The 23,150-nt window shown below is 45.0% G+C and overlaps 1 protein-coding gene across 2 annotated transcripts in view; it reads left to right on the top strand.

The window, feature by feature from the left end:
- Positions 1-23,150, top strand: part of numbl (NUMB like endocytic adaptor protein) — a 52,973-nt gene that overhangs the window by 4,815 nt on the left and 25,008 nt on the right. The window contains exon 1 of one of the 2 annotated variants that reach the window (XM_061045626.1): positions 20,177-20,579. The exons of the other annotated variant lie outside the window; for it this stretch is intronic. Within the exon in view, the coding sequence (XP_060901609.1) occupies positions 20,539-20,579 (41 nt within the window). The 5' untranslated portion in view covers positions 20,177-20,538. Of the gene's footprint in view, positions 1-20,176; positions 20,580-23,150 lie in introns of those variants that run through there. 2 annotated transcript variants of the gene reach the window in all.

Genomic DNA, 23,150 nt, shown 5'->3' with positions numbered 1-23,150 from the left:
CGAGTGGGGCGCTCATTGCAACTAATAACTGTCACTTTGAGTTGCCAGGGTCGCGTTTTGTTTGTCTCATCTTTTGATTTATCTTCCTGTGATGACCTATTTCAGCCTGTTTAGACTTGTGTGACTGTTGAGGCTGTGATGCAACACTTCAGTGAGGCTCGTGTGTGTGTGTGAAAAACCTAAAAATGCTAAAACAAGCTTCTGAACAGCAGATCCATCCCTCAGGGTCTGGATTGATCTGTGCCCTTCTACATGCTTTTAGCCACTGCTTGGCTCTCACATGTTACTTCTGTAGTGAATCTCTAATAAAGAGTGCTTTAAGAACAACGATATGTAACATTCCTACCTTAAATTTGCAGTTTCAAAGTCGATCTAATAGTACAACAACTTTCAACAGGAAGAATAGTGTCTCTCACATGTCCACAGATCACCACGCTCGCCTGCTTACAGCTCTATGTAAGTTAGCTAAGGCCATTTATGTGTCATAAAGTGTGCTTCCTGTTTGATAGGATTTTTGTGAAAGTATGGAAGAATATCATGACAGAATAGTATGCATGCTTTCCGCCCTCCCTTTGACTAAAATAACCTGTGATAGCATATTCATGGTTCTCTATTTGATCTAAATGTGGAGGTAAATATGCTCAGATTGCCCTTTTGCACAGCAATACATCAGAGGAAAACCAGCGTCGTTAGCTTCTGATCTTGTGTTATTTACAGTGCCTACAGCCCACGTACAATGGCTTTCCCACTGCACTCTTGTGTTATAATTCAAAGCCAGTCGCCTACAGTGAGTGTGCTGCTGAGCTTTAGTCTTGCTGTTAATATGACACTTGCTCCTCTGCTGCTGCACTATTTCAGAGTGACGCAGAGGGAAAGAGATTGTGAGCGACAGATAGAATCCAAGTTAAATCTTCCAGAGCACAGAGGGGCCCATTCACCGCGCTATGAGAGGAGCAGAGAAGGAAAGAGAGAGAGAGAGAGAGAGGGAAGAAGAGAGAGGGAAGGCAGTGAGTGAGGCGGGAAGGCAGGAGCGGGGTGACAACTGGATCTGTAGGAATCAGAGACCCGGAGACGGGAGTGAAGGATGGAGGACAGCTGACGGGAGTGTTTTGCACATATAGGAAACATGCAAAGGATTCAAGATGTGTGTGCGTTCATGCCTGCGTGTATGTGTGTGTGTCAGACATGGCAGGTTTACATCAGAAAGCAAAGAAGAGTTACCGCTATAGCTGAAGAAAGAACAAGTACAGAAAAATGGTTCATGCCTGCTGCTAAAGTTTTTTGGGTGTGCGTCCATGTTCATGTGTGGAGTTGGAACATGACAGGGCTGATCTAGATTCAGGCTCAAATAGGAGCATGAAGATTGAAATGTTTTTTTTATTGTATAATGAGAAGTGCATGACAGTCACTAAAGAAGCATGCGTGGTAGGCCTGTTGTTTTGGGACTTGATCTCCCTGCATCCGAGTCCCAGTCTCTCCAACATCAGTTACTGGCATTTCTATAAATGCCAAATCCTGTCAGATATCAAATACTTCAGCACCCAGGGGTCTCTATGTGTCTAGGGAGTCAGAGCTGGAAAGTATCTGTGCATGCGTAAACTGCTCTCGGGGTCGATGTCTGTAAACTTTCTTGGTAACATAAAACAGCCCAAAAAGTGCTTTATACATGTTTCCATCCATCCACTATCTATACCACTTCTCATGTTCAGGGTCGCAGGGGGGCTAGAGCCGATCCCAGCTGTCATAGGCCGTGAGGCGGGGTTACACCCTGTACTGTTCACCAGTCAATCACATGGCTGACATACAGAGACAGACAACCAGCCACGCTCACACTCACACCTAGGAGCAATTTAGAGTCACCAGTTAACCTAACGCGCATGTCTTTGGACCGTGGGAGGAAGACGGAGTACGGGGGAGAACATGCAAACTCCACTCAGAGAGGCTGCTGTCCGATGGGGATTCAAACCAGGAACCTCCTCGCTAACCACTGCACCAACATGCATCGCCTAAAAAGGAGTTTGGACTAGTAACACAGTCGTCATCTCCTTCACCCTTTCAATGCTGAAGTATAAAAAGGTTATCAAAATTATGAAACAAAACTGTTTCTGACACGTTGATGTCAAACAGTGTTTTAGATGTTTTGAAAAACAGTTGAAATGAGTTGTTAGACGTTCAGACCTGTTTCAGCCTGTTGACATCATTGAATTCCCACTCACTGCTCGCTGGGTAAAGAAAATCACAAGGAATCCTGTGGTTTTAGTTTCCCAGACTCCCACAAGTTCCTTGTAAAGTTGACGTAATCTCCGTTATAAGTGAAGGGGAAGAAAATACCTCCTGTAAGCAGCACATGTTGTTTTCTGTGCTGACCAGTTTGTGGCCCACCTCCTGCTAGAGTCTGCTTGTTAATGTGTAAATGTGCCAGTGAGGCTTTTTGGTTTATACAAACGTTCTGCTGTGTTTACCGCTGCTATGACTCATGGGTTGCTATGGCGGGGAGCTCTGACAGCAACGCAGCTGATTAGAACACCGCTGTACTCTCGTCCTCTCTGTCTGTCCATCAGCCCGTCTTTTTAATCCAGTATCTATGCTTTAAATCTTTTCTGGTCTGCTGTTTCTGTGTCTCATCGCTCAGATCTGCAGGTGTTGTGACCTTCACTTCACTCCTCATTGTTCCTTTTTTTTTTTTTCTTTACCTTTGTCCCGCTTTACTCCTGCGCCACTCAACAACCTCTAATACACCTCAATATAGATTTTCTTATCACACTATCGCCCTTCGTCTTCCCTTCTTTTCTCCTGCTCTCCTCTCAGTCCCCTCTGCCTGTCTTTCTGTGGTGGCCAGCTGTGCTCCAGATGCGGCGCACTCTCCCCCAGCTGTTGGCATCGAGATCACAAAGGAAAAGAGTATGAGATGGAGTATGAAAATCAAGGCGTAGTAAAGCTCGTAACACATGCGAGGATGATAAAAATATCAGGAAGAATACTAAAAACAACACCTGAACTGCAGAGCTGTAGATTCATACAGGAGCGCTACAGACACTCTGAAAGTCGTTACAGGAATGTAAAAAGTGAGGAAAAAGACGATAAAGTAGTGAAGGGTCACAGTTGAATCCCACAGTCAGACTTCATTGCCTGACATTAGAGGCTATTCATTAGAAACAACATCTTAGAGATGCTCTGGAGTTAGACTGATGGATGCAACAGCTGTGACATCACAATGACTTGCGAATATAAAAACCTCAGGTTGGATATTTGGCATTAGCCAGAAGCAACCGTATCTGGAGGGAGAGGGAGGTGCTGGAGAGGAGCGAGCGCTTTCTTTTGCTAAGCTTTGCAAAGCTTCAGTAGACACCACAGACTATAAAAAGATGGACGAAACATCCCCCCCATGGAAGTGAAGCCAAAAGATTTAGAGCTGACTGGCTGTAGCTGTAACCTTTCAGAACGAGTGTTATCTCGAGAGCGGGTTACAGACCTTATAGTCATTGTTAAGAAAAATGGGATAGATGCAGGAAGGATTTCTCCTTTGTATTCCTCATGTTCCTCTTGTCCACTCTTCCTTGCGACTGAGGTGGAGGTCAGAGCAGGCCGTGCATGAATGAGGACTGCGGTGGTTGTGGGGACGACACAGTTTGATGGTGGTGGCTGGGCGGGTGGTCGTCTCCTCCCTTAAAAATGGGGGAAATGGGGCAAGCTCCAAAATGAAATACACGTCAAAAACATGCTTTTCTGTCATCATAGTTAGTGGTTAGCATGCTGATTTATGCCCTAAGTGTTCACTTTTCTGAGAAGTTCAGTTTTAATTAGTAAATTGATGGAGGAAGAAGTGGATTTAAGGTCATGATTGACAGCTCAGCTGACAAATGTGACTCCTGCTGCATTCTTAACGTTCCACAGCAGGGATCAAGAGTAGGAGGAAGAACAAGAAGAAGAAACATGACACAAGTGTTAGCTAATTCACTTACTTTATTTGTTTACAATGCAAAAGTCATCATTGCTCATCATGATCTCAAAGCTGTCCAGTCTGTTAGTTTCTTTGAAAATGATTTGGATTTAACTACAGTGAAGCAGTCAAAAGACAGCCTATCCAAAGACGATAAGTTAAAATGTAAAATAAAAGAGAGAAAAATGCACAATAGCTTAAAGAAGAAAAAAAAATGTAGTGAAGAAGTCCCGGGGAATCCAAACCGTCCAGACTGGTTTTCACACGACAGCAGCTATCTGCTGGAGCAGATGGATCAGGCTGGAGGCCAAGAGGAACGAGGTGATGAGCCATCGTAGGTGCTGGAGAGATGGACAGAGCAGACAGGGAGATGAAAGAAGGGAAAATGGAGAAGGGAGAGGTGTCTTGTTTCGCAGATGAGCTGCAGTAATGCAGAAAAAGCCGGAGCTAGAGTTAAAAAAACCAAAAAAAAAAAACAAGCATGGAGATTGTAGCGTTAGCATTTAGAGTGGATTGTTCCTGTTGGGACTGCTCGGAGGCTGTGAGGCGAATACTTTGTGAAAAGGGCAAATAGAAAGCAACATTTTGATAGATTGTAGGTCATTACACCATATTGGACGATATACCGCTATAAAGCAGCGTCTGACCTGCAGACCTTCGCTCTTTTTCTTCCCTAATTTTTTCTTCTCAGCCGTTTGCCAATTTCCTCTCAGTCGTTAAAAAGCTCCCCTCTGTCTTTTCTACTCTGCTCCTTATCTTTTCTTTGTCCTCTCCCTTTGCTCTCAAAACATCAATTTCTCCATCCATATCTCTTTCCTCCCGTCTCGCTCCCGGTCAGGGGAAGTGGCAGCCGCTGCCTGCTGGCTCCCAGAGGAACAGACCTGCCTTTGTCTGTCCGCACTGTAGGAAGATGAGTAGCCAGTGCTCCCAGTAAACCCAGCAAGCCCGGCAGGTATTCAGGGTTTGTTTGCTGCGAGGCCAGCCACCCAGAACGCCTGTAAATCAGCCAGACACTCAAGCCAGGGCCTTCCTGCTCTGTATATCTCGCCAGTCAGTCAGGTAGTACGCTAGGCACTCATGGCTTGTAATGAAGAACAGATGAAGAAGAGTGGAGACCTTGGTTTGAATGTTTTGCAAGCATAACCAAAATGTGCAATGACTTTGAGATTTATGTATTTGAAAAACTCCCCTACTATCACACATGTGCAGGGAAGAATCTGCAAAGAAAGAAGACGTACTGCTCTGTCCACAGGGGGCGCCAAAATCAATACAAATTGAAAATTCCTCACGAGAGCTTTAAGCAGGTTATTTATATGTTCAACGTTTCCAACCCTGAGCAAATGTGCATGATGGAATTAAGACTAAAAGGGCAAAGGCTTTTTGTGCCGATTGGAGATATAATGAGGTTAATGTTATTTACTTGGCTTTAATGAAACAATAATTCTGCTTCTCCCTCTTCAAGAAGAGAAGTGACCTCCCAAATAAACTCAATATATGTACTCAATGATTAAAGTGAGAGAGAGAGACGAGGGGGAGAGAGGGAAAGAGAGAAATAGAGAGGGAGAGAGACATAGCGAGGGAGCAGATACAAAATAAAGCACAAGAGAAGTCGTGAAAGTACAACCACAGCTTATCCGCCTATCGGTCTCTCGCCGCATCAAACTCATTTCTTGTAAGAAAAGGTTCCTGTGTCTTCCGTCATCCAAGCCCTTTTGGGATGGGAAACCAAAAACATTCATCCACATTGATTTTCTATTACATTTCAAAGCTGAAACTACTTTACATCATTACCTACAACACCACCCGTTCTGATATTGCTTTCACGGCTTCACTCTGAGATCACTCTACAAGCATGATGAAATTGAGAATAAAGCCAGAGTGCTCTCTCGCCCTCTCTCTCTCTCTCTCTCTCTCTTTTTTACTCTTTACTTTTGGGTTATGTTTTAATGGATGAGGCTCCAGGCTCCTCAGGCTTCAACAAGCCCTAACAAGGAGATCAATAGAAAAGTATAGAGACTGTCCTCCCACAGGCCACGTCTGCTCTCGCCCCAGATCACAGAGGAATATTGTGGAGATGCCGAGGCGACACCCAGCCGGTGCGGAAATGATTTGATGTAATAAGAACACTACGGTGTGATGAGAGGAGCCTCTCTCCCTTCATGTCTCACCCTGTAAGACCACTACACACCCGCTCTGTGAAGTCAATATGTCAGGGGAGGTGAGCGTGCATCTACCATTCTCTTTAAACCTCCCTGCATCCCTCACATTTCACATCCTCCCCTCGTCTCCCTGTTTTCAAACGACGGGAGTCGGGGAGACGATTGTGAGGGGAATGAAAAACAAATGGCTGCAGGCCGGACAACAGTCTGCCACAGTTATGTCCTGGATTGTCCAGTTGACCAGATGGCTGCGTGATATGTGCAGAGAGAGAGAGAGAGAGAGAGAGAGCAGTCCAAGACTCGCTGTCAGTGTGCGTACATGCTCTCCTTCCCATGTTGCTCACTGTGCTCCACATAGGGAATGCGTTATTACTCTTGCTCCGCATTCCTCAGAGTCAGAGGAAAATCTCAACCCCCTTTTAACCCCCTCTTCTCAGCTGTGTTACCAGCTTTGAACTATTTTTTTCTTTCTCTCTGTCACATCCACAGACTGACAACACAAAGCTCTTTTTCCCCTCACATGGATTTTGTTTACATCCTGCAAGCGAACTGCCACAGCCCGTGTCGCAGTCAGAGGCTGTGCGGAGGATATACTGCAGGCATTTTTCATTCTGCTGAGGTGTTGCTTAGTCAAACCGTGCACGAGGAGATGATTTAGCTGCGAGTTTCAACCCTTTTAATTCCACTGGATGTTATGGAGCCTGTTCAACTGGCCTCAAACGCCTGTCCAGACTTACCCCGAGGAAATGAAATGCTGTTCTTTAACAGTTTAGACGACAAGCACCATTAAGGTCTCTTCTGAAAGCTAACACTCCGTCGTTCCAGAATGTGTTTCTACTGTTCAAATAACGCAGAAGATCGCCCTCTGTTTGGCGTTACAAATGTTCCTCCATGCTTTCGGGATGCGAGTTATTGAGTGAAGCAGCATGTCAACGTGTTCAGAATTTCATTGGCTACAAGAAATGTCAGTCATGGACACCGTTGCGTCCAATTTGCTTGGTGTAGATTCATCAGAACAGAGGCGGGAACCTCCTATCAACTAAGGCTCTCATTGGCTATCAGAGGCTGGTCAACACGTTATGCAGCAATCTCGATTATTTTGCTTTCGGGATCGCGGGGAAGCCAAAATCGTTGCTTGAAATACAAACTTGATTAATTGCCAATCGCTCGTCTCCACTGAGGTTTTCTGTCACTCACAATCATTCACACAAATCCCTCGGTGAGCGTCTACAGTTGTTTTTTTTTTTAAACCTTGCCTAACTGGTGAAGAAAGTCTTTGAATGTCGGTGATCGCCTGAGGCTTCAGATTTACAAAGTAAAGCTAGGAGAGATTTGGTTTGGTCCCCCCAGTGTGCTGCATGCGCTCCTTATTCCCATGTGTATCAGTCGTCTTCTTACTGTCTACTAACTAGACGTGAAACAGAAATATGCACTGTTATATGGGATGTTCAACGAGAATCAAACTGCACTGACAGAGTTCGACCTAAAGCTCCCTCTGTGTGTGAATCTCTGCACGGCTTTATGTAGGTCTGTGTTATCTAATACAATCTGTCACTATCTAATATTCACACTGATGATCCTTGAGGGTAAAGAGACTGAGGAGAGGAGGGGGGAGAGGGGAGGGGAGGAGGGGGAGAAAAGTGAACAGGACTTTGCTTGCCAATAAACAGAACTCTTCCTGGAAGTCTCCTGACTTTAAAAGGGAATCCTACACAAAACAGATTTATATACACTTGCTGAAAAGATGCACACTTAAGCAAATGTTATTGCTCTCAGTTAGTCACTGTCGTGGGCTGCAGGCACTAAGCAGCCATGATTTCAAAATAATGTGTATGCAAGATACTTTAAATTGATTCGTCACTCACTGTCATGTTCACACACACACACACACACACACACACACACACACACACACACACACACACACACACACACACACACACACACACACACACACACCGAATGAACTCAGGAGTTTGGGTTGAAGACGTTTACTGTATGCTTTAAAGGTGGAGTGAGTAGAAATGTTCTTTGCAGCTTGCGCATCATTCAAACTTGGCCTCTCCTCCTCGGCTCATCGTCACACTCACTGCAGGAGGTAGTGTGTACTTTTTACTGCTTGTATTGTTACTACACTGTAAGCTACCACACGCCAGCACAAGCTAACCGCCGGTGTTTGCCGCCTGCCTGTCCAACAGGAAGCAGACCAACTCCACATCTGCAGGTGAAAGACAACACAAGGTTCACCCTTGTTTTGGAACGAGCTTTATCCACTCTACGTTTACCCTCACCGTGATTATATTTACTCTTCTATGCAGCTACGTCCACGTCCGTCATATTCACCGGTTTGAATTGTATCCGCTCCTAAACTCACCTGTGCGCTGTCATTGGCTGGAGGGAACACACCAGCTCTCCAAAGTCCAAAGACATGCTCGTTAGATTGACTGTAGGTGTGAATGTGAGTGTGAGTGTGTCTGGTTGTCTGTCTCTCTATGTCAGCCGTGTGATTGACAGGTGAACAGTCCAGGATGTAACCCCGCCTCTTGTCCAATGACAGCTACGATCGGATTCAGCCCCTCAACCTCGAATGGGAAAAGCGTTGTAGATAATGAAAGGCTGTTTCTGGTTTATTTTAGAATAGAAATCAGGTATTATTTTCTGAAGTGATGTAGCCTACTCGACTTTGTCAGTGCTTTTGAAAAGGTCCTCCATAACTAAGGTCCTCCATAACTTAGGGCCTGATGCTGCGCCTGATATTTCATGTTCAGTTTCTCTTTCTGCAAAGCAAACCGTGCTCTGGCTTTGTTTCTCTCTCTCTCGCTCGCTCTTTATGTTTTTTTCCCCCCACACAGCAGATTCAGCCCAGCAGCTACACATGACGGGGTGAAAAACAAGAACAGAGCTTGAATCAATTACGCCGTGGATGCACTTGATTTAGTGTGGCTCTGAATAAGCACTTCTGAATTGATGCTGGCTGCATCAGATGAGGCAACTTTTTCTTTGCGCATAAATCAGAGCCGATGAGCGTTGATCTGCTGTCAGCCTGCATGGCTGCAGATTATAATGAAGGAGGCGGCAAACAGGGAAGGCGGAGAGATCCATGAGTTAGCCTCTCTCTTTCAGGTGTGTTGAGATGTGAAATATGAGCGCTGCTGTTGGAATCGCAGGGTGATTTTAGTAAAAGATAAGCTTGCCACTGAATCGTTGTAATTTGCCATTGAAATGAGTATAAATAATTTATTATAAAAGGAATGAACTTTAGTTAACTGACACAAAATCTGTATTCATTGATCTTATGAGACAACATAAAGTGAACTGAAATTTGCTTATTAAAGCATAACTATTAAATCCCTAGAAGATGTCACAAGATGTCAGGTAAAAATAAGCCTCTTTCCGCCTTCTTTTCCTCCTCTGTTGCAGGTTATTTTGATTCTCTTGTTCGTGTCACAATGATGTATGAGTCACAGGCTTTGAACCGTAGTGATCTATCCAGGGAAGCCGTCTCTGGGTTTGCGGCGTCAGAGGAGGCTTGTTGGAAGATGTCGGGTTAAGAATAGTTCCATCTCTCTCTGGGGGATTTGTTCGGGGCGTGGTGCCGTGTTTTTAAACCCAGTGTGTCTCAACGCTGTGATGGAGCAATCGCAGAGACAACTCTCCTCCTACTCGCAGATGGTTGTGCGAGGTTTCTACATGTGTGCATTGCTGGCTACATTCGGGGGGGATGGGGGGAGGGGATGTTGAGTTTGGAGAGGAGGTTGAGAAGTGTGGGGAGAGGTCAGCGAAGGCACAGCTGGTGAGACCCCCAATCCAACCAGCTGCTGCCTCAAAAGGGTCCGTCAGCAGCCTGCCTGCCCGCCTGTATTACCCCCCCCCTTCCCCCCTTTCAGCTCTCCCTCGGCCCTGTCCCCCCCCCCCCCTGCAGACTCAGCCCAGCTGTTCCAAGCTTTCTGCTCTCCTCCCTGCCACTGTGCACTTTGACCCCCAAGGATAAAAACAAGAAAAATCCCCTTTGCATTTACAAACAAGTGTGCATGCACCTGACTGTGCACACATGCACATTACCAGCAGAGATTTAACCCAGGCGAGTCAGTAATCCAATAAGTCACATCAAAGGTGTCTCAGGAGTGCCGATGGATGTGTTAGGACTCTGTTGGACCAGCTAGCACACGCCTGAGGCTGGAGTAAATCCACCAGCTGGGTCTTGGCCCTTCAGGGGCGGACTTAGTTTCTTCTGGTGAATGCCTTGTAAAGAGCATCAGTTATACTGTGAGGGGAAGTCACAGTGTGAATATTTAACACCCCTTCTGAAAGTTTTCCTTTCAGTCATCAGTTTCTTTTTATGAAATGTAACTGTCCAAAACTTGAAATAACCTTGAGCTGGGCAGCTGATTCTTTAAATACGCGTCAGCTATGTGGAAACTGATGAAAAAGTAGAACTGAAACGCTTTTGTTGAAGTGTCAGACTCTGAAATGGAGACATGTGGGCTTACAGTACAAGACATAATGAAGAGACAAATTACACAAATCTGAAAGCAAAAAACATGTTATTCTGTAAAAATATGTGCCCTAAGACAGTGAACGTAGCAAATTAAAGGTATAACACATTCATACCATTGACCGTAAAGATGGACGCCATGTCTCAAGCATCTCAAAACCAAAACACCTTCTGTCATAAACATATTGCACTGCATGCTGATGTCATCTGGAGCCAGAGTTCCAACAGAAGAACCAAAACACACTTTAACTTGAAGTAAACGGAAAGGTCCCCTCAGGTGTGTTCAGTCCACAGCACATCAGATTCTTGTGCGGGTTTGAAGCAAACACTCACAGTTGTTGTTTTTACACATGCACAAAGTCTTTTAGGATGATCTGCAGGGCATATTTTTCACCCTGAATCTGCATGGACGGTTTCCTGCCAGCCCCCTAAAGTTTCCACGTGAAATCTTGGTGAGCCGATGTGTGAACGCAGCAGGAAACACTCATGAAACATCACAGACATAACGTTGATGTAATGCAACCGGTGTGGTCTTTGTGCACAGGATGAAGCTGCACCTGGCCAGTTTGCTCTTTTCCAGTTGGCACTGTTAATACATCTTCATTTCACATATTGACATAACGGCAAAAACTGTCAAAGTGTCAGACTCTGTCGCCTTGTCTGCCATCTTGGATTTCCGTGTTTCTTTGATGTCATGTCTTGCCTCCTGAGATCCTCTCTGTCTGACCGGCGAAACGTCGCTCTGTGAGGGATAGGTGGTAATAATAATCAACTCAGGAAGATTCCAGCGACAGACTGTCCTGAAACTCTGTGAAAATATGAAATATGGTGGTATGTGAGCTGAAACATGCAACTAAATAAAGCATCTACTTCCTTTTTATGACATTAACAGAACTAAGATGACATTTTGTGAGCATCCACAGACGCACAGAGACTCTTTTCTGAAAAAAATCTTTATCTGTAAATTGCTTCCTGTCTTTGCTGCGTTTTATTTTTCCTCCTAATCCAACCCTACAAGTTCAAATTTGAACTCAGGCCACCCAGTCTGCTGCTCACCAACCCAGTGAGGTGCAGCCTGGGTGCACGGATGCCACACCCTCTCTCTCCCCCTCTCCCCTAGAGCTATTGTTCCCTCGATGACAAGGCCCACGTGCCCCCCTATTCAGCCTCCTGGTGGGGGGTAGGCGGGCTCTTTGTCTCGCTGCCATTGTCCCAGACACACGCTTCCATTTGACGGACACACGTGCTGTCAAAGGAGAAAGGCAGCGGAGGAGGAGGGGCCACCGCTGCCCATTATTCTCGGCGGTGGTGGCGGTGAAAAGACGAGACGCGCTGGCCATCTGTGGTGTTTGTCTGTAATCTGTAGTGACTGCACATAGACACACAAACAGACACACACACACGCACACTTCTCGGTTTCTGAAAGAATCCGTCGCCTTTGTCCCGCCACGCTTTTCGGGGGGGGGGGGCATGAAGCCTATTGAGGTTGGCTTCCCTGTGCTTTTGACGGGGTTTTGTTTTGCTTTCAAGTGGTGTGTGTGTGTGTTGTTAGAGTTATAAGATGTAAAGCTCCTATCTTTGAGACTACAAGAATGTTCTGTTTCCTCTCCTCGGGATGTCAAAGTGACCATTGTTGACAGCCTGTTTTCTAGCAACAGGCCTAAACACCAGTCCACTTGTCCCTCCGCTGTCTCTCTTTCTCGCTCTCTGGCCTTAGGTGACCCGGACTCTCTGAGGGTCTTCACCGCACCACTGTTTACTCTTCTCCACTGCTGTCCTTCTGGAGGTGCAACATGGCAGAGTTTCTGGATGTTGCTGTGGGATGTATTTACCTCACTGTCTCTGTTGATTTCTTGTTTCTGTTTTCTTTCTTTGATTCTTTTATTCCTGAGTTTATCATCCATACAGTTTTTCTTTCCTGAATCCTCTTGAATTAAGCCACTCTCATGCAGTCCTGAACATGTCGAGAAAAGTTCTGACAGCCCGACCCCTCAAATCTGCCTGAGTTGCTTTTTTGCTATGATGGCAGTTTTTGCCTTCCTATCAAAGTAATCGTAAAGAACGAAAGAACGAGGAAGAACGTACATCCAGAAAAGCTGTCTCCACAATGGTCGCCACGTTCACATGAAATATACATCATCACACCCTCCTACTTGTCCACAGTGAATGTTCTCGTTGCCTTCTCACATCGGCTCACCCTGACTTCTTATTGAAATTTTACCAGGGGACTTAAAGGGAGAAGAAGGTAAAAAAAAATGAGTCTGTGTGTTCACACATGCAGCTCACCCGGAAGTGGCAGACAAAGAAACAGTCCCCTAAACGACGCCATTATGAGAATTTTTGCCTTTATATCAATGTCATGTGTAGAGCGACACATTCACAATATGAACTAAAGAGTAGAGAAGCGCATACTGGTGGACATAAACATGAAGAAGCAGTTTTGTTGTGTGCATGGAGATTGAACCGGTCTCATGCATACACTCTCTGCGGTCACATTCGGGGGGTGGCAGCAGAAACTCCAGGTAAAGTCAGAGTGATAAATTCGGCTGTTTGTGTTCGCACATACAGCTCAAGTTTTCAGGAGTTTTGTCCAAGTGTGAAAGCCCTATAACAGGTGGATGGATGGTTATTAGATGTTATTATGAGACTCCAAATGTTTTTAGATTTAAGGGCCTCCAGAAACCTTCATGAGCAGTGTGCTGCAGCGCCGGCACACCGTGCGTCTGCCTGAATTTCTGAACCAATTTCCTCTGTCTGTGCTTCTGCCTGACAAGCTGAAGCTTTTAGTGCCGCTCGATAAGAGTCCCCCCCCCCCCCCCCCCCCCCCCCGTGAAGGTCATGAAGTCTTGCAGCTCCACAACACAACACCCCAAACTCCCCAAAGCGCTGTAAACCTGGTCAGTGGCATCGTTGTTTACCAGCGCAGTGATGACACAGATTGACTGTAAGTTTTTCTTCTCATGTCTCTTTGCAGTTTTCAGAACATTTTATTCGCTCTGTGCTGCAGAGATGAAAACAACTCTGCAACGCAGAAATTATCTTTGTTGTGTCACCAGATGTTGCCATGAGGACGATTTAGTGGGAAAGTGGCGGGCTAAAAGTAGGTGACAGCTTCCTTGTGACACGGAAACTCTGCAAGACTCACAGATATGAGGGCAGGCAGACAGATGGTGCATCTCACATGGACATAGATAGATTGACAGACAGATGGATAATAAATACGTAGATGCAGAGCAGAGATTGTAGTATGACCAAAGAAGATTCGGAAAAAGATGCAAAAGCGGTTATTTATTAATTCAAACGGCTATCTGAAGTAAGCAATAATTCATTTAATCGCATATTTAATTTCAACAGATCTGCATTTTAAATACAGAACATATAATCACTTTGTCGTCTTTCAAATGTTTCCTGTTTAGGAATGCAAAGACAAACCGGAGCTCCTCAGACGGGCAGTCAGACACGGAGCGAGGATGTTAAAAGCTTTTAAAAGTGTTATTGATTTCTGCTCTTGTATCTAGTTGCTTTACATGCATAAACATGCATTATGTATGCCTGCTTTGTATTTGGAGTGAACCCCAGAAATCTGCAGAAAAGGTGATTTGACATGGTGTGTGTGTGTGTGTGTGTGTGCGCGCAGGGAGACAGCTGTGTGTTCTGCATTCAGTGCACACATTCGAGTTATGTGTCAGCAAAAACATAGAGAGAAAAAGTCTCTCCGTCTGGACGGACCTGACAGGAGGTCAGAGGTGCAGGTCATGCAAAGTGACCTGGATAATATCACAGTCACAAAAAGCACACAAGCGTCTGGCTCAGTGCTGTGAGGGTGTGTTACTCCTACTATCCAGCAGGGGTGCTGTTACACAGGCAACCATGGCCTCTCCTTCTCTCTCTACTTCCTTGAACATAGTCTGTCCCTGAAATAGAAAACTACACACTAATACTGATGCAAAGATGTGGTACCATACAGACGGGGGACGTAGGGAATAATAAGGGAGTTCAACTTTTAGAAATTACAAGGCTGAAGGCCATAAACCAGTTATGTGTGATTTAAATTGATAATAAAATCCAAGTACCTCTGGGATCTGCTAAACGTTGTCCTGTCATACATCAGATTATAATCCATAAAACAGCTCATTGAAAACAGGTCAATATTATTGATTGTTATTGCATCATCGTCATCATTAGATATTCATCACTTCAAACTCGCACCACTTTTCATTGTAATCCCCAAATTTAATTTAAATTGCAAAGAATGCGTCCATGCAAAGTTGGAAATCTAGGGAACAAAAGTTCACACATGCAGCTCACCCTGAAAAATTTGGGAAATTTTCAGTTTTCTGAAAAAACCTCCTCACCGGGAAGATCTCTCTGTGATCAGCGCGGAGGGGGGTCTTCTTTCACCCACAATGTTGTTACTGTCTGTCTCTCTCTCCTGGCTCTCATCTGATCTCAGCCCAGTGAAAGAGATGTGTGTGTGTGTGTGGGTTTGTGTATTCATGCTACTTCCTCTGCCTTCCTCTCTTCTATTTTTGTTGCTGTTTTTCTCCCAAATATCCACCAGTCCCCCCCCCCCCCCCCATCTCCTTCTGCCTCTAGCCTTCCTCTCTCTCCATTAGCCCACAAAAAAAACATACCATTGGTTGCCATGGGACCCAGCTGCCACGCAGCAGCGAGGTTTTCACAGGGTCCACGCGTGTGTGCATGCCCATCAAGGCGTGTCGGAGCTTGGATGTTGATTGGGAAGGAGGAGAGATGTGGAGTTAGGATGTGAGGTCTGAAGTCAAGCTGCTGCCGAGTTGTCCCAAACACCTGACTTAGGCCTACATGTCACACACATACACACACACACACACACTTAGGCTTTGTGTGTGTGTGTGTGTGTGTGTGTGTGTGTCCAAAGTCTCTTAAAGACACACAGTCACACACACCTCCATCAGGTCAATGAGGCTTTGTCTGTAACTACAGGTTTTGAGAAAGCAAAGTCGGGGATAATGGAGGTATATGACGATGGAGAGAGGAAAGACGGATGAGGGAAGAGTCAGAAGAAGTTAAGGAGAGTGGTATTGACCAGAGGCAAAAATCGATACGCAGTCTGTCAAGATAAGGCAGTGGATTTAGCTGCCACACCTCCCTATTCGACAGCGTGTCCATCTGAGTGCAGCTTCACCGAGCGTGGCAAAAGAAAATAAAAGTTGTGATTTCAGGGGATTCTTTGACAGCGCTGATTGGCTGATCCATAAATTAAAAAAGTGAGTGTGGAGTTATTGGAAATTGGAAAGTCAGGCGCCCCTCGGTTTGTCAGATATGAGAGCAGTTATCAGGTCAAACCAACAGGTGTTGCAGCGATGGAAGCGGGCAAGAGAAGTGGTTCAGATAGAAGTGATTGTACCCGACCTAAAAAGCCTCTGCATGTTTCTAATAAGCTCCACGAGCAGAAACGTGCTCAAACTAGGATCAATATTGGAGATGATTTTGAAAAATGGAGAGAGGTTAGAACACAGAAAGGTTTACAGACCGATGCAGAGCTGGATAAACACTGAAGCTTCAGTGTCCACCACATGGCAACCTGTGTGAGCATCGACTCTAGAGAGGAGGGGGCGGGGGGAGACAGCTCTCTACAATGTTTAGAATTTAGACAGCAGTACCCATTTTAAACACTAGGTGTTAGAGTTACATATTTCTCCTTTAACATGGAGGAGGCGAGGCTTATCTTATGACTTTTACTGCAGCCAGCCAGAAGGGGGAGCACCGGACGTCTTGGCTTCACATTAAGGGAGCTATCTTGTCATCCATTTTTTTTACACACTCTATGGCTTGCACTCAAAGTTAGCCGAACACTAGATTCCTTTCAAACTAAATTCAAAACGCTTCATGAATAGAAACATTAACTGGTCTGATTTTTAAGTGAATAGTCTGAATACTGTTTGTTGAAATAAAGAAACAGAAACTGGAAGGCAAAGTGGCCCTAAGAAAAAATTCCACTGAATTCATTAAATACTCATATTGCCTATAACTTATCACGTTGCTGTTACAGCTCCCAGAGAGGCTACAGGAAGTAGGTTAAGGCTTGTTACTGTTTTAAAATGTGTGCTTTGGTCCATGCTGGTCACTGGTGCATTGTGTGTTTGCTTATTAGCACACAGATTTGGATAATTGATATTTTGTAAACCCACTTATAATTAACTTTGGTTGTGCATGAGATGTAGGGAGCATAATTTACACTCAGAAAGTGTTGGTTAAAGTAATAAGGCTGTTGTGGAGTCACTGAGGCATGCTGGTTGTAAGACCGCAGAGTTTCAGATTAACATGTTCGCCGACAGGCACACACACACTGATCACACACACACATGGAACACACACGATTAGGTTTCTCTGTTTTGTCTCCAGCGGGTGGAAAAGCTCAGTTGAGACACGAGCCAGAGGGTTTATTTAATGTGATCAGGAGGCATGTCTGTCTGCTACCACCTGGTGTGTGAGATCATGTTTTATAACTTTACAGCAGGCTTTAAAGGCTTATGGCAACGTCTGCCAAGTAGATGGATACACACCACCACGCTGATGAATATGCATGGACATGAGATACCTGCACACACAAGCACATCCACAGGAGAGCCGTGCAGCTATTCTACTAATGTGCAGCCCTATAGAGATCACATTAGGACTCTTAGGAGTTTCAAATTGAAGCCGCTTCGTCTTCTCCTGTGGCTTTGTCTTCTCCTGTGGCTTTGTCTTCTCCTCTCGTCACTAATTTTAGATTCCTTTTCTTTCTCACCCTCCCGCGCAGCTCGCTCTGAGGAGGAGTACCAAAGGAAAAGAGGAGGAGGACATGTTAACAATGAACACAAAACGTTGACGTGATAATAAACAAATGGTGAATTTAAAGAGAAGCTCGATGTCAGCAGTTCTATCTTAAGTCGACTTTGTATCATCTTGAACTTGCAACACAAGAACAGAAAAGGCTAAAGCTGTTAAAAAACACTAAAAGTTGTTGACTATCCGCTTAAAGGAAATTTGATTCACTTCAGATACGCAAAATGATTATCAGAATTTACACCTCAAGGTGAAGCTGGGTTTTATGTTTATCTTAGTTGCTGTCTACTTTCAACAATAAAAATCCACCCAGTTGTCTGAAAATATTGTGTCGACAGAATCGTAGACGTCCTCGTGCGTCCCCTTCATGTGTGTCCCCCGAGCTTTCCATCAAACTGAGACGACACAGTGCCGTTAATGTTCACATGTCCGGTCACTTTGCACTCTCAGGGTTGATCTGTAGCCTAAAATGTTCCCTGCTAATGTACATGAGTTTGGGATGAACCTGATTGTGTACATGTTTGTCTTAGCTCCAAAGGCTTATACATATATTTATCTTTTTTGTACATTTGGACAACTCTACAGACGCAAAAAGTCTGCTGGGCGGCATGCAGTTTGGGCCTGTTGACGTCTTCTTCCCTTGATAGTGACCTTTTTGTCTTTTTTAGATGACTTGGCTCTTTCTTTTCTTTCTTTCCTTTAGCTGGAGAAGTGCCCTGGCACCTCCGGTTCCCTGAACTACTTCTGCCCCAAAGACATATGCTTATAGTGTTAGTGCTGCAAACTCCTGGAACAGGACCTGAATTTGAGCACTTTTATCCCTTATGGACACTTTATAAATATTATTTTTAACCGCCCAATACCTGACTGTAACTGTTTTATTTGATTTTAATTACTGACTTATCATTGTAGTCATTTCAAGCTTTTAAATTATTTTAGTAGATATATTTTATTGTTCTTATTGCTCTTTTATTGATTTTATTTTCTGTAGTAGCTTTATCTCATTTCTCGTTGTTTATCATTTATGCATGTTTTCTCGGCATCATTGTAAATGAGGGTCGCCCTCAATGATCTCTTCGAGAACTTAAATAAAGGTTGATGATGATGATGATGATGATATCACCAAGAAAATATGCAAGAAACTTTTCCTGACATTATCATCAGCTCCAGATCTAAAATGTGTTCCCTCAAAAGGACGAGTCAGATGAGTTTCTTCTTGGCCATTGTTGTTGACAAAGCTGATATCAGAAGCCCCTTCTTGATTCTGATTGGTCGATGAGGGGGAAGTGACATTGATGAGTGTGGCAGTGTTCCAACAGTTGAACTTATTTCCACTGGGCGCTGCTGAGCACTGGAAGCGCTGAACTGCTTTGGTTTTGGCTCTAAAATGGGCGACAGAGGCCCTCAAACACATCGTTTGACACTCACTCTCCGGCAGCAGCTTCAGACATCCACACTCACAGTATAGAACTGCTCGCTATTTAAGCTGATGGTCACGTTTGATTTTGGTGGTCGTAAAAAGGCTTCAATATTAATTTCAATCTGTTCCCTAACCAGCCAGAAAACTCCTCACAGGAGCTTTAAGTTAATCAGAGTCATAGTTAGGCCTGTCACCTCTGTCAATGCACATTAAGAGGAATGGTGTTGAATGAATGATGCCAGTTGGCTGCTTATACCCGGGACGCTAAGCCTGTGACCGACACGTGGGACAAAGTTAGCACATAACAAGGACGCCGTGATCCCTCTCGCTCCTACACATTGTTGATCTCTGGCTCTTAGTGTGGCAGGTTAAACAGCTTAGGGGATAAACTGGCATCATGGAAGCTATGTGTGAGAAGACGGAGAGCATTAACACAAAACACTACACTGGGTTATAGTATCTCAAACACGCCGCAGACACGGTTCTTTCTACTCAATCACAGCTCTGAGTTAGCTTAAAAAAGTCTGAATCCTGTTACTGGCGGCTTCTGATCTGAACACCGAGCTAAGGACGCTGTTAATGAATCTTTTGAACTGACTTTTGGAAAAGCCCTTCCTCCATCTGGGCTGTGAATGGTTGTAAAAAAAAGTCCTACTCCCTGTGCATGACTTTGAATGTAGTCCCGCTGGCTCTGCTGTCTTACAGTGATCCTGAGTATTATGACAACGCTGGAAGGCAATCCTCACTTCACCACAGCACCAACAAATATTTCCTATAGCTTTAAAATCCGCAGCCAAAAAACCTGTGCAAACCGAAGCCCTGCAATGCTCTTACAGCCAGGAGCTGGAGCTGATTTTGGTTTGTTCCTTCAGCTTGAACACACAGCGAAGCACTCCTTCCTCATCTGTCGGGAACATGGCCTGATTCATTTCTGCGGCCTACCCTTCGGCATCCAATACCGGGAAGCCGCGCTCTCCCTCCTGTCCAGTCACACCCCCGTGGAAACATACTACCAGGCCGAGTTCCATTTAAACGGATCCGCCGGCCTTGGCCCCGGTCCCTATTTCCAGCTGTGGCGCCTGTCCCCGGGTTCCAGCCCCAGTTCTTGCCCTCTCCCCCAATGCACTCTTGACCAGTGCGCCCATAGCAGATGGAGAGTAAAGAAAACTGTGTCACCACCAGCCATGGCTCGCTTAATCACCCCTCCCCTTTTTTCTTCCCCTTGACTCTCTCTCTCTCTCTCTCTCTTTCTATCCTCCCACTCCCTCCGTCCCTCACTCCCAGGATTTGGAGCATCAAACATTGATTTGTCTTTATTTTTAGAGCAGCTGTGAGGGTATGTGCGTGCGTGCACCATATTTGTTTGTGTGTATCCGCATACCAGACGCTCGTCCATGCTGGCTTGTGGTCAGTTTAACTGTGTTTGGGTGCATCACTGTGTGTGCGTTTGTGAATGTCACCGGCTTCTTTTCTTTTTTTTTTTCTGAGTTAATCCCTTAAGAAGAGGTGTGGTTCTCTTCCTCGCTCTGCGCTCCCTCTCCTCTCCGTCCCTCACTCTGAACGTAATATCATCACATGCTCTCTCTCGCTCCTCTCCTCCTCCTGATTCTTTTCTTGTGCTGTTGTTAATGCTGTGGCCGCTAGTCCGAGGGACTACTTCCTCTCAGCTTGTCATCTCTGCATCTCCTCTCATCTGCTGACCTTTCTGTGTGAGATGAGTTCTTGTGGCGAGATGGGGGAGGCCATCGAACTCAGGTGAGTGAAATACAGAGTAGGAGGTGTGCACTGCGTTGTTCTTGCAGGTGCTTTTTGAATCTACACATACATTTATCTGTTCTCGTGCATTTCTGTGTGTGACTGTGCACCTGGGTGTATTGTGGTTTCAAACTGGGTCAACTGTTATCATCGCATTCAACACCTTTGGCCATTTTTCTCAGCTTAGCCTCTTTTTTTTTTTCTGCTCGTAAAGTTGACCCTTTTTTTTTTAAACAGGCGTAAATCTGCAGGCTCTGTTGAGGTCTGCGAGAAATCTGTGATTTTACTTGCTGCTGATAGCTCTGGTTTGTTGTGGCTGTTGTTGTTGTTTGCTTTTGGCTACAGTGGTAATGTTCAGTCGCTGCCAAACTGATAATAGGTCTAGTCCAGCCTGTATCCACAGGGCTCATAGCAGCTAATAGCCTAAGCAGATGCATTAGCCCCCATGCGCATATGGAAGAGATTAAACCTGCTAGATTGATTCAAACACCCAACATTTTTCTGCTCTGGTATGACGCAAGTGCATGCATTTCTGTGCTTTTGTTCATTTTTGTGCCCTTCCACATCTTTCATACATCCCTCTATAGATTAGATTTGTGTTTTTAAGCCTGCTAATGCTAACAGGCTGATGGGAGCGCGGTTTACTCACAGTTTCTCCCAAATGTAACACTTCCTCTCTTTTTCTTCCACTCTATTCTTTCTCTGCCCTCATGATTATATAATGAATAGGACAGCTCTCATGTGTGCTGCAAAAAAAAAAGCGAGAGAGAGAGAGAGAGAGCAAGGGAAAGAGTGAGAAAACTGCAGACGACAGAGACCTGTGTGGTGAGTGAAACGAGGACAAACGAAGATCAGCAGGACGGAGACTCAACAGGAGGGAGAGGATGAGAGGAGGGAGGTGTGAAAGAGAGAAAGTTTGAGAGGGAAGGGTGTAAAATGGGATCAGGGAAGTGAGTGCGTGCGAGGAAAAAATCAAGTAGAGAAGATATTAATTATCAGCTTTGCTCTTTTATCATCACCTTCAGCGAAAATGTATAACTTGAGCGTCTTGAAGAGAGAAAGGAGCATAACAAAACAGGCTCAATAAGTCTTAAAAAGAGGGGAAGGAAACTTGCACAATGTGAATTTTTTCAACAATGCATCAATGTTTAAGAGAGACACAAATTCCAAGTTCAGCTGCAGAGCCACGCCAGATCACTTGGCGCTCTTCTCTGAACCCAAGAGGCTGACGTAAAATCAGCACAATGCAAACACGAGGGTGGGGTTGACAACACTTTGAGAAATTACAGCGGCAACAATAGGGTCTTTAGTTCAGGAACATGTGTGAGTGAAGTGCATTTTGATATCAAGTTTGGATTCTTAAGTCCTTAAAGTAAACTCCCATTGTCCAGAATAAACTTTCATCTAAAGCAGGAAGTGTCAGTTAGTGGAAATATGGAGTTTTCCAGCATTGTTAGAATGATAATAGTTGTATATATAATGTTCCTGGTTTGTGGGTCTCATCTTTGACCCGAGAGGAGGCTTTGTATAACACTCTCCTCTGTCGTATCAGACATGTAGTACAGATGATAAGCAGGCCTGTAACACTGGTCTAGACTGATAGGAAGGAATACAAAGTGTGAACGCAGCGCAGCGATAGTGGAGCATATCGACTAGACTGCTCTACTTCATGCATGGCTGCACCGTGTTTGGATTAACTTCCACACACACACACACACACACAAACACACACACGCCTGTTTCCCATCATAGATACGGATACACAGGGACATGCATGCAGACATAACGCCTTGTCATGAATGCAGGAGCACGCCATTCATAAATGAACGCATACACAGGTGCACATAAAATCACAAACACACATAAAGCTATTACGGTAGGTGCCCTCTCTGCCTGCTGTTCCAAGGGCACAGGGGGATTGTTATGTTAATCTGTTTTCTCTCTTTTCATTTGAGTCTTGGAACCAATATGCGCACACACACACACACACACACAAGAGCACACACACACCTGTACAAGCACAATCAAGCGTGCAGAGACTTTTTGTGCAGCAATGCAATAATGTGCAGAGTGAAGAAGAAGAGTAGATTTCATACAAAAAGAGAGAGGAAGAAGGTTGCCCTCTCTCTGTCTCTCTCCTACACACACACACACACACACACACACACTCTAACACACAATGCTCTCAAGGCTTAACTTTGGTGGGTGTGAATTTAAACAGAGACAGGGAGGGGCAGTGACACAGCACCATGACAAGCAGGGAGGAAAAAGGATAATAGGTGTGGAAGCAGTCTGTGCGTGTGTGTTGGTGTGTGTGTGTGTGTGTGTGTGTGTGTGTGCGTGTGAATACACACATGGGACTCTCGCAGCTTCCACACATGTCTCCTAGGCTTCACACTCTCTCTCTCTCTCTCTCTCTCTCTCTCTCCCTCTCTGTGAAGCTTATACAATCACTTGAAATTTCTCAGCTAAACCCTATTTGCAGAAAAGACTGGGAAGCAGATCATTTTAATTGCAGGATGTTTTCTCAGACTCCCAGCGTTGCCGGCCCGCTCGCCGTCCCTTTAACTC

Source organism: Labrus mixtus, chromosome 9, assembly GCF_963584025.1.
Source record: "Labrus mixtus chromosome 9, fLabMix1.1, whole genome shotgun sequence".
NCBI lineage: Eukaryota > Metazoa > Chordata > Actinopteri > Labriformes > Labridae > Labrus > Labrus mixtus.
The sequence above is the reverse complement of the archived record's forward strand: the minus strand, read 5'-3'. Positions and strand labels throughout refer to the sequence as shown.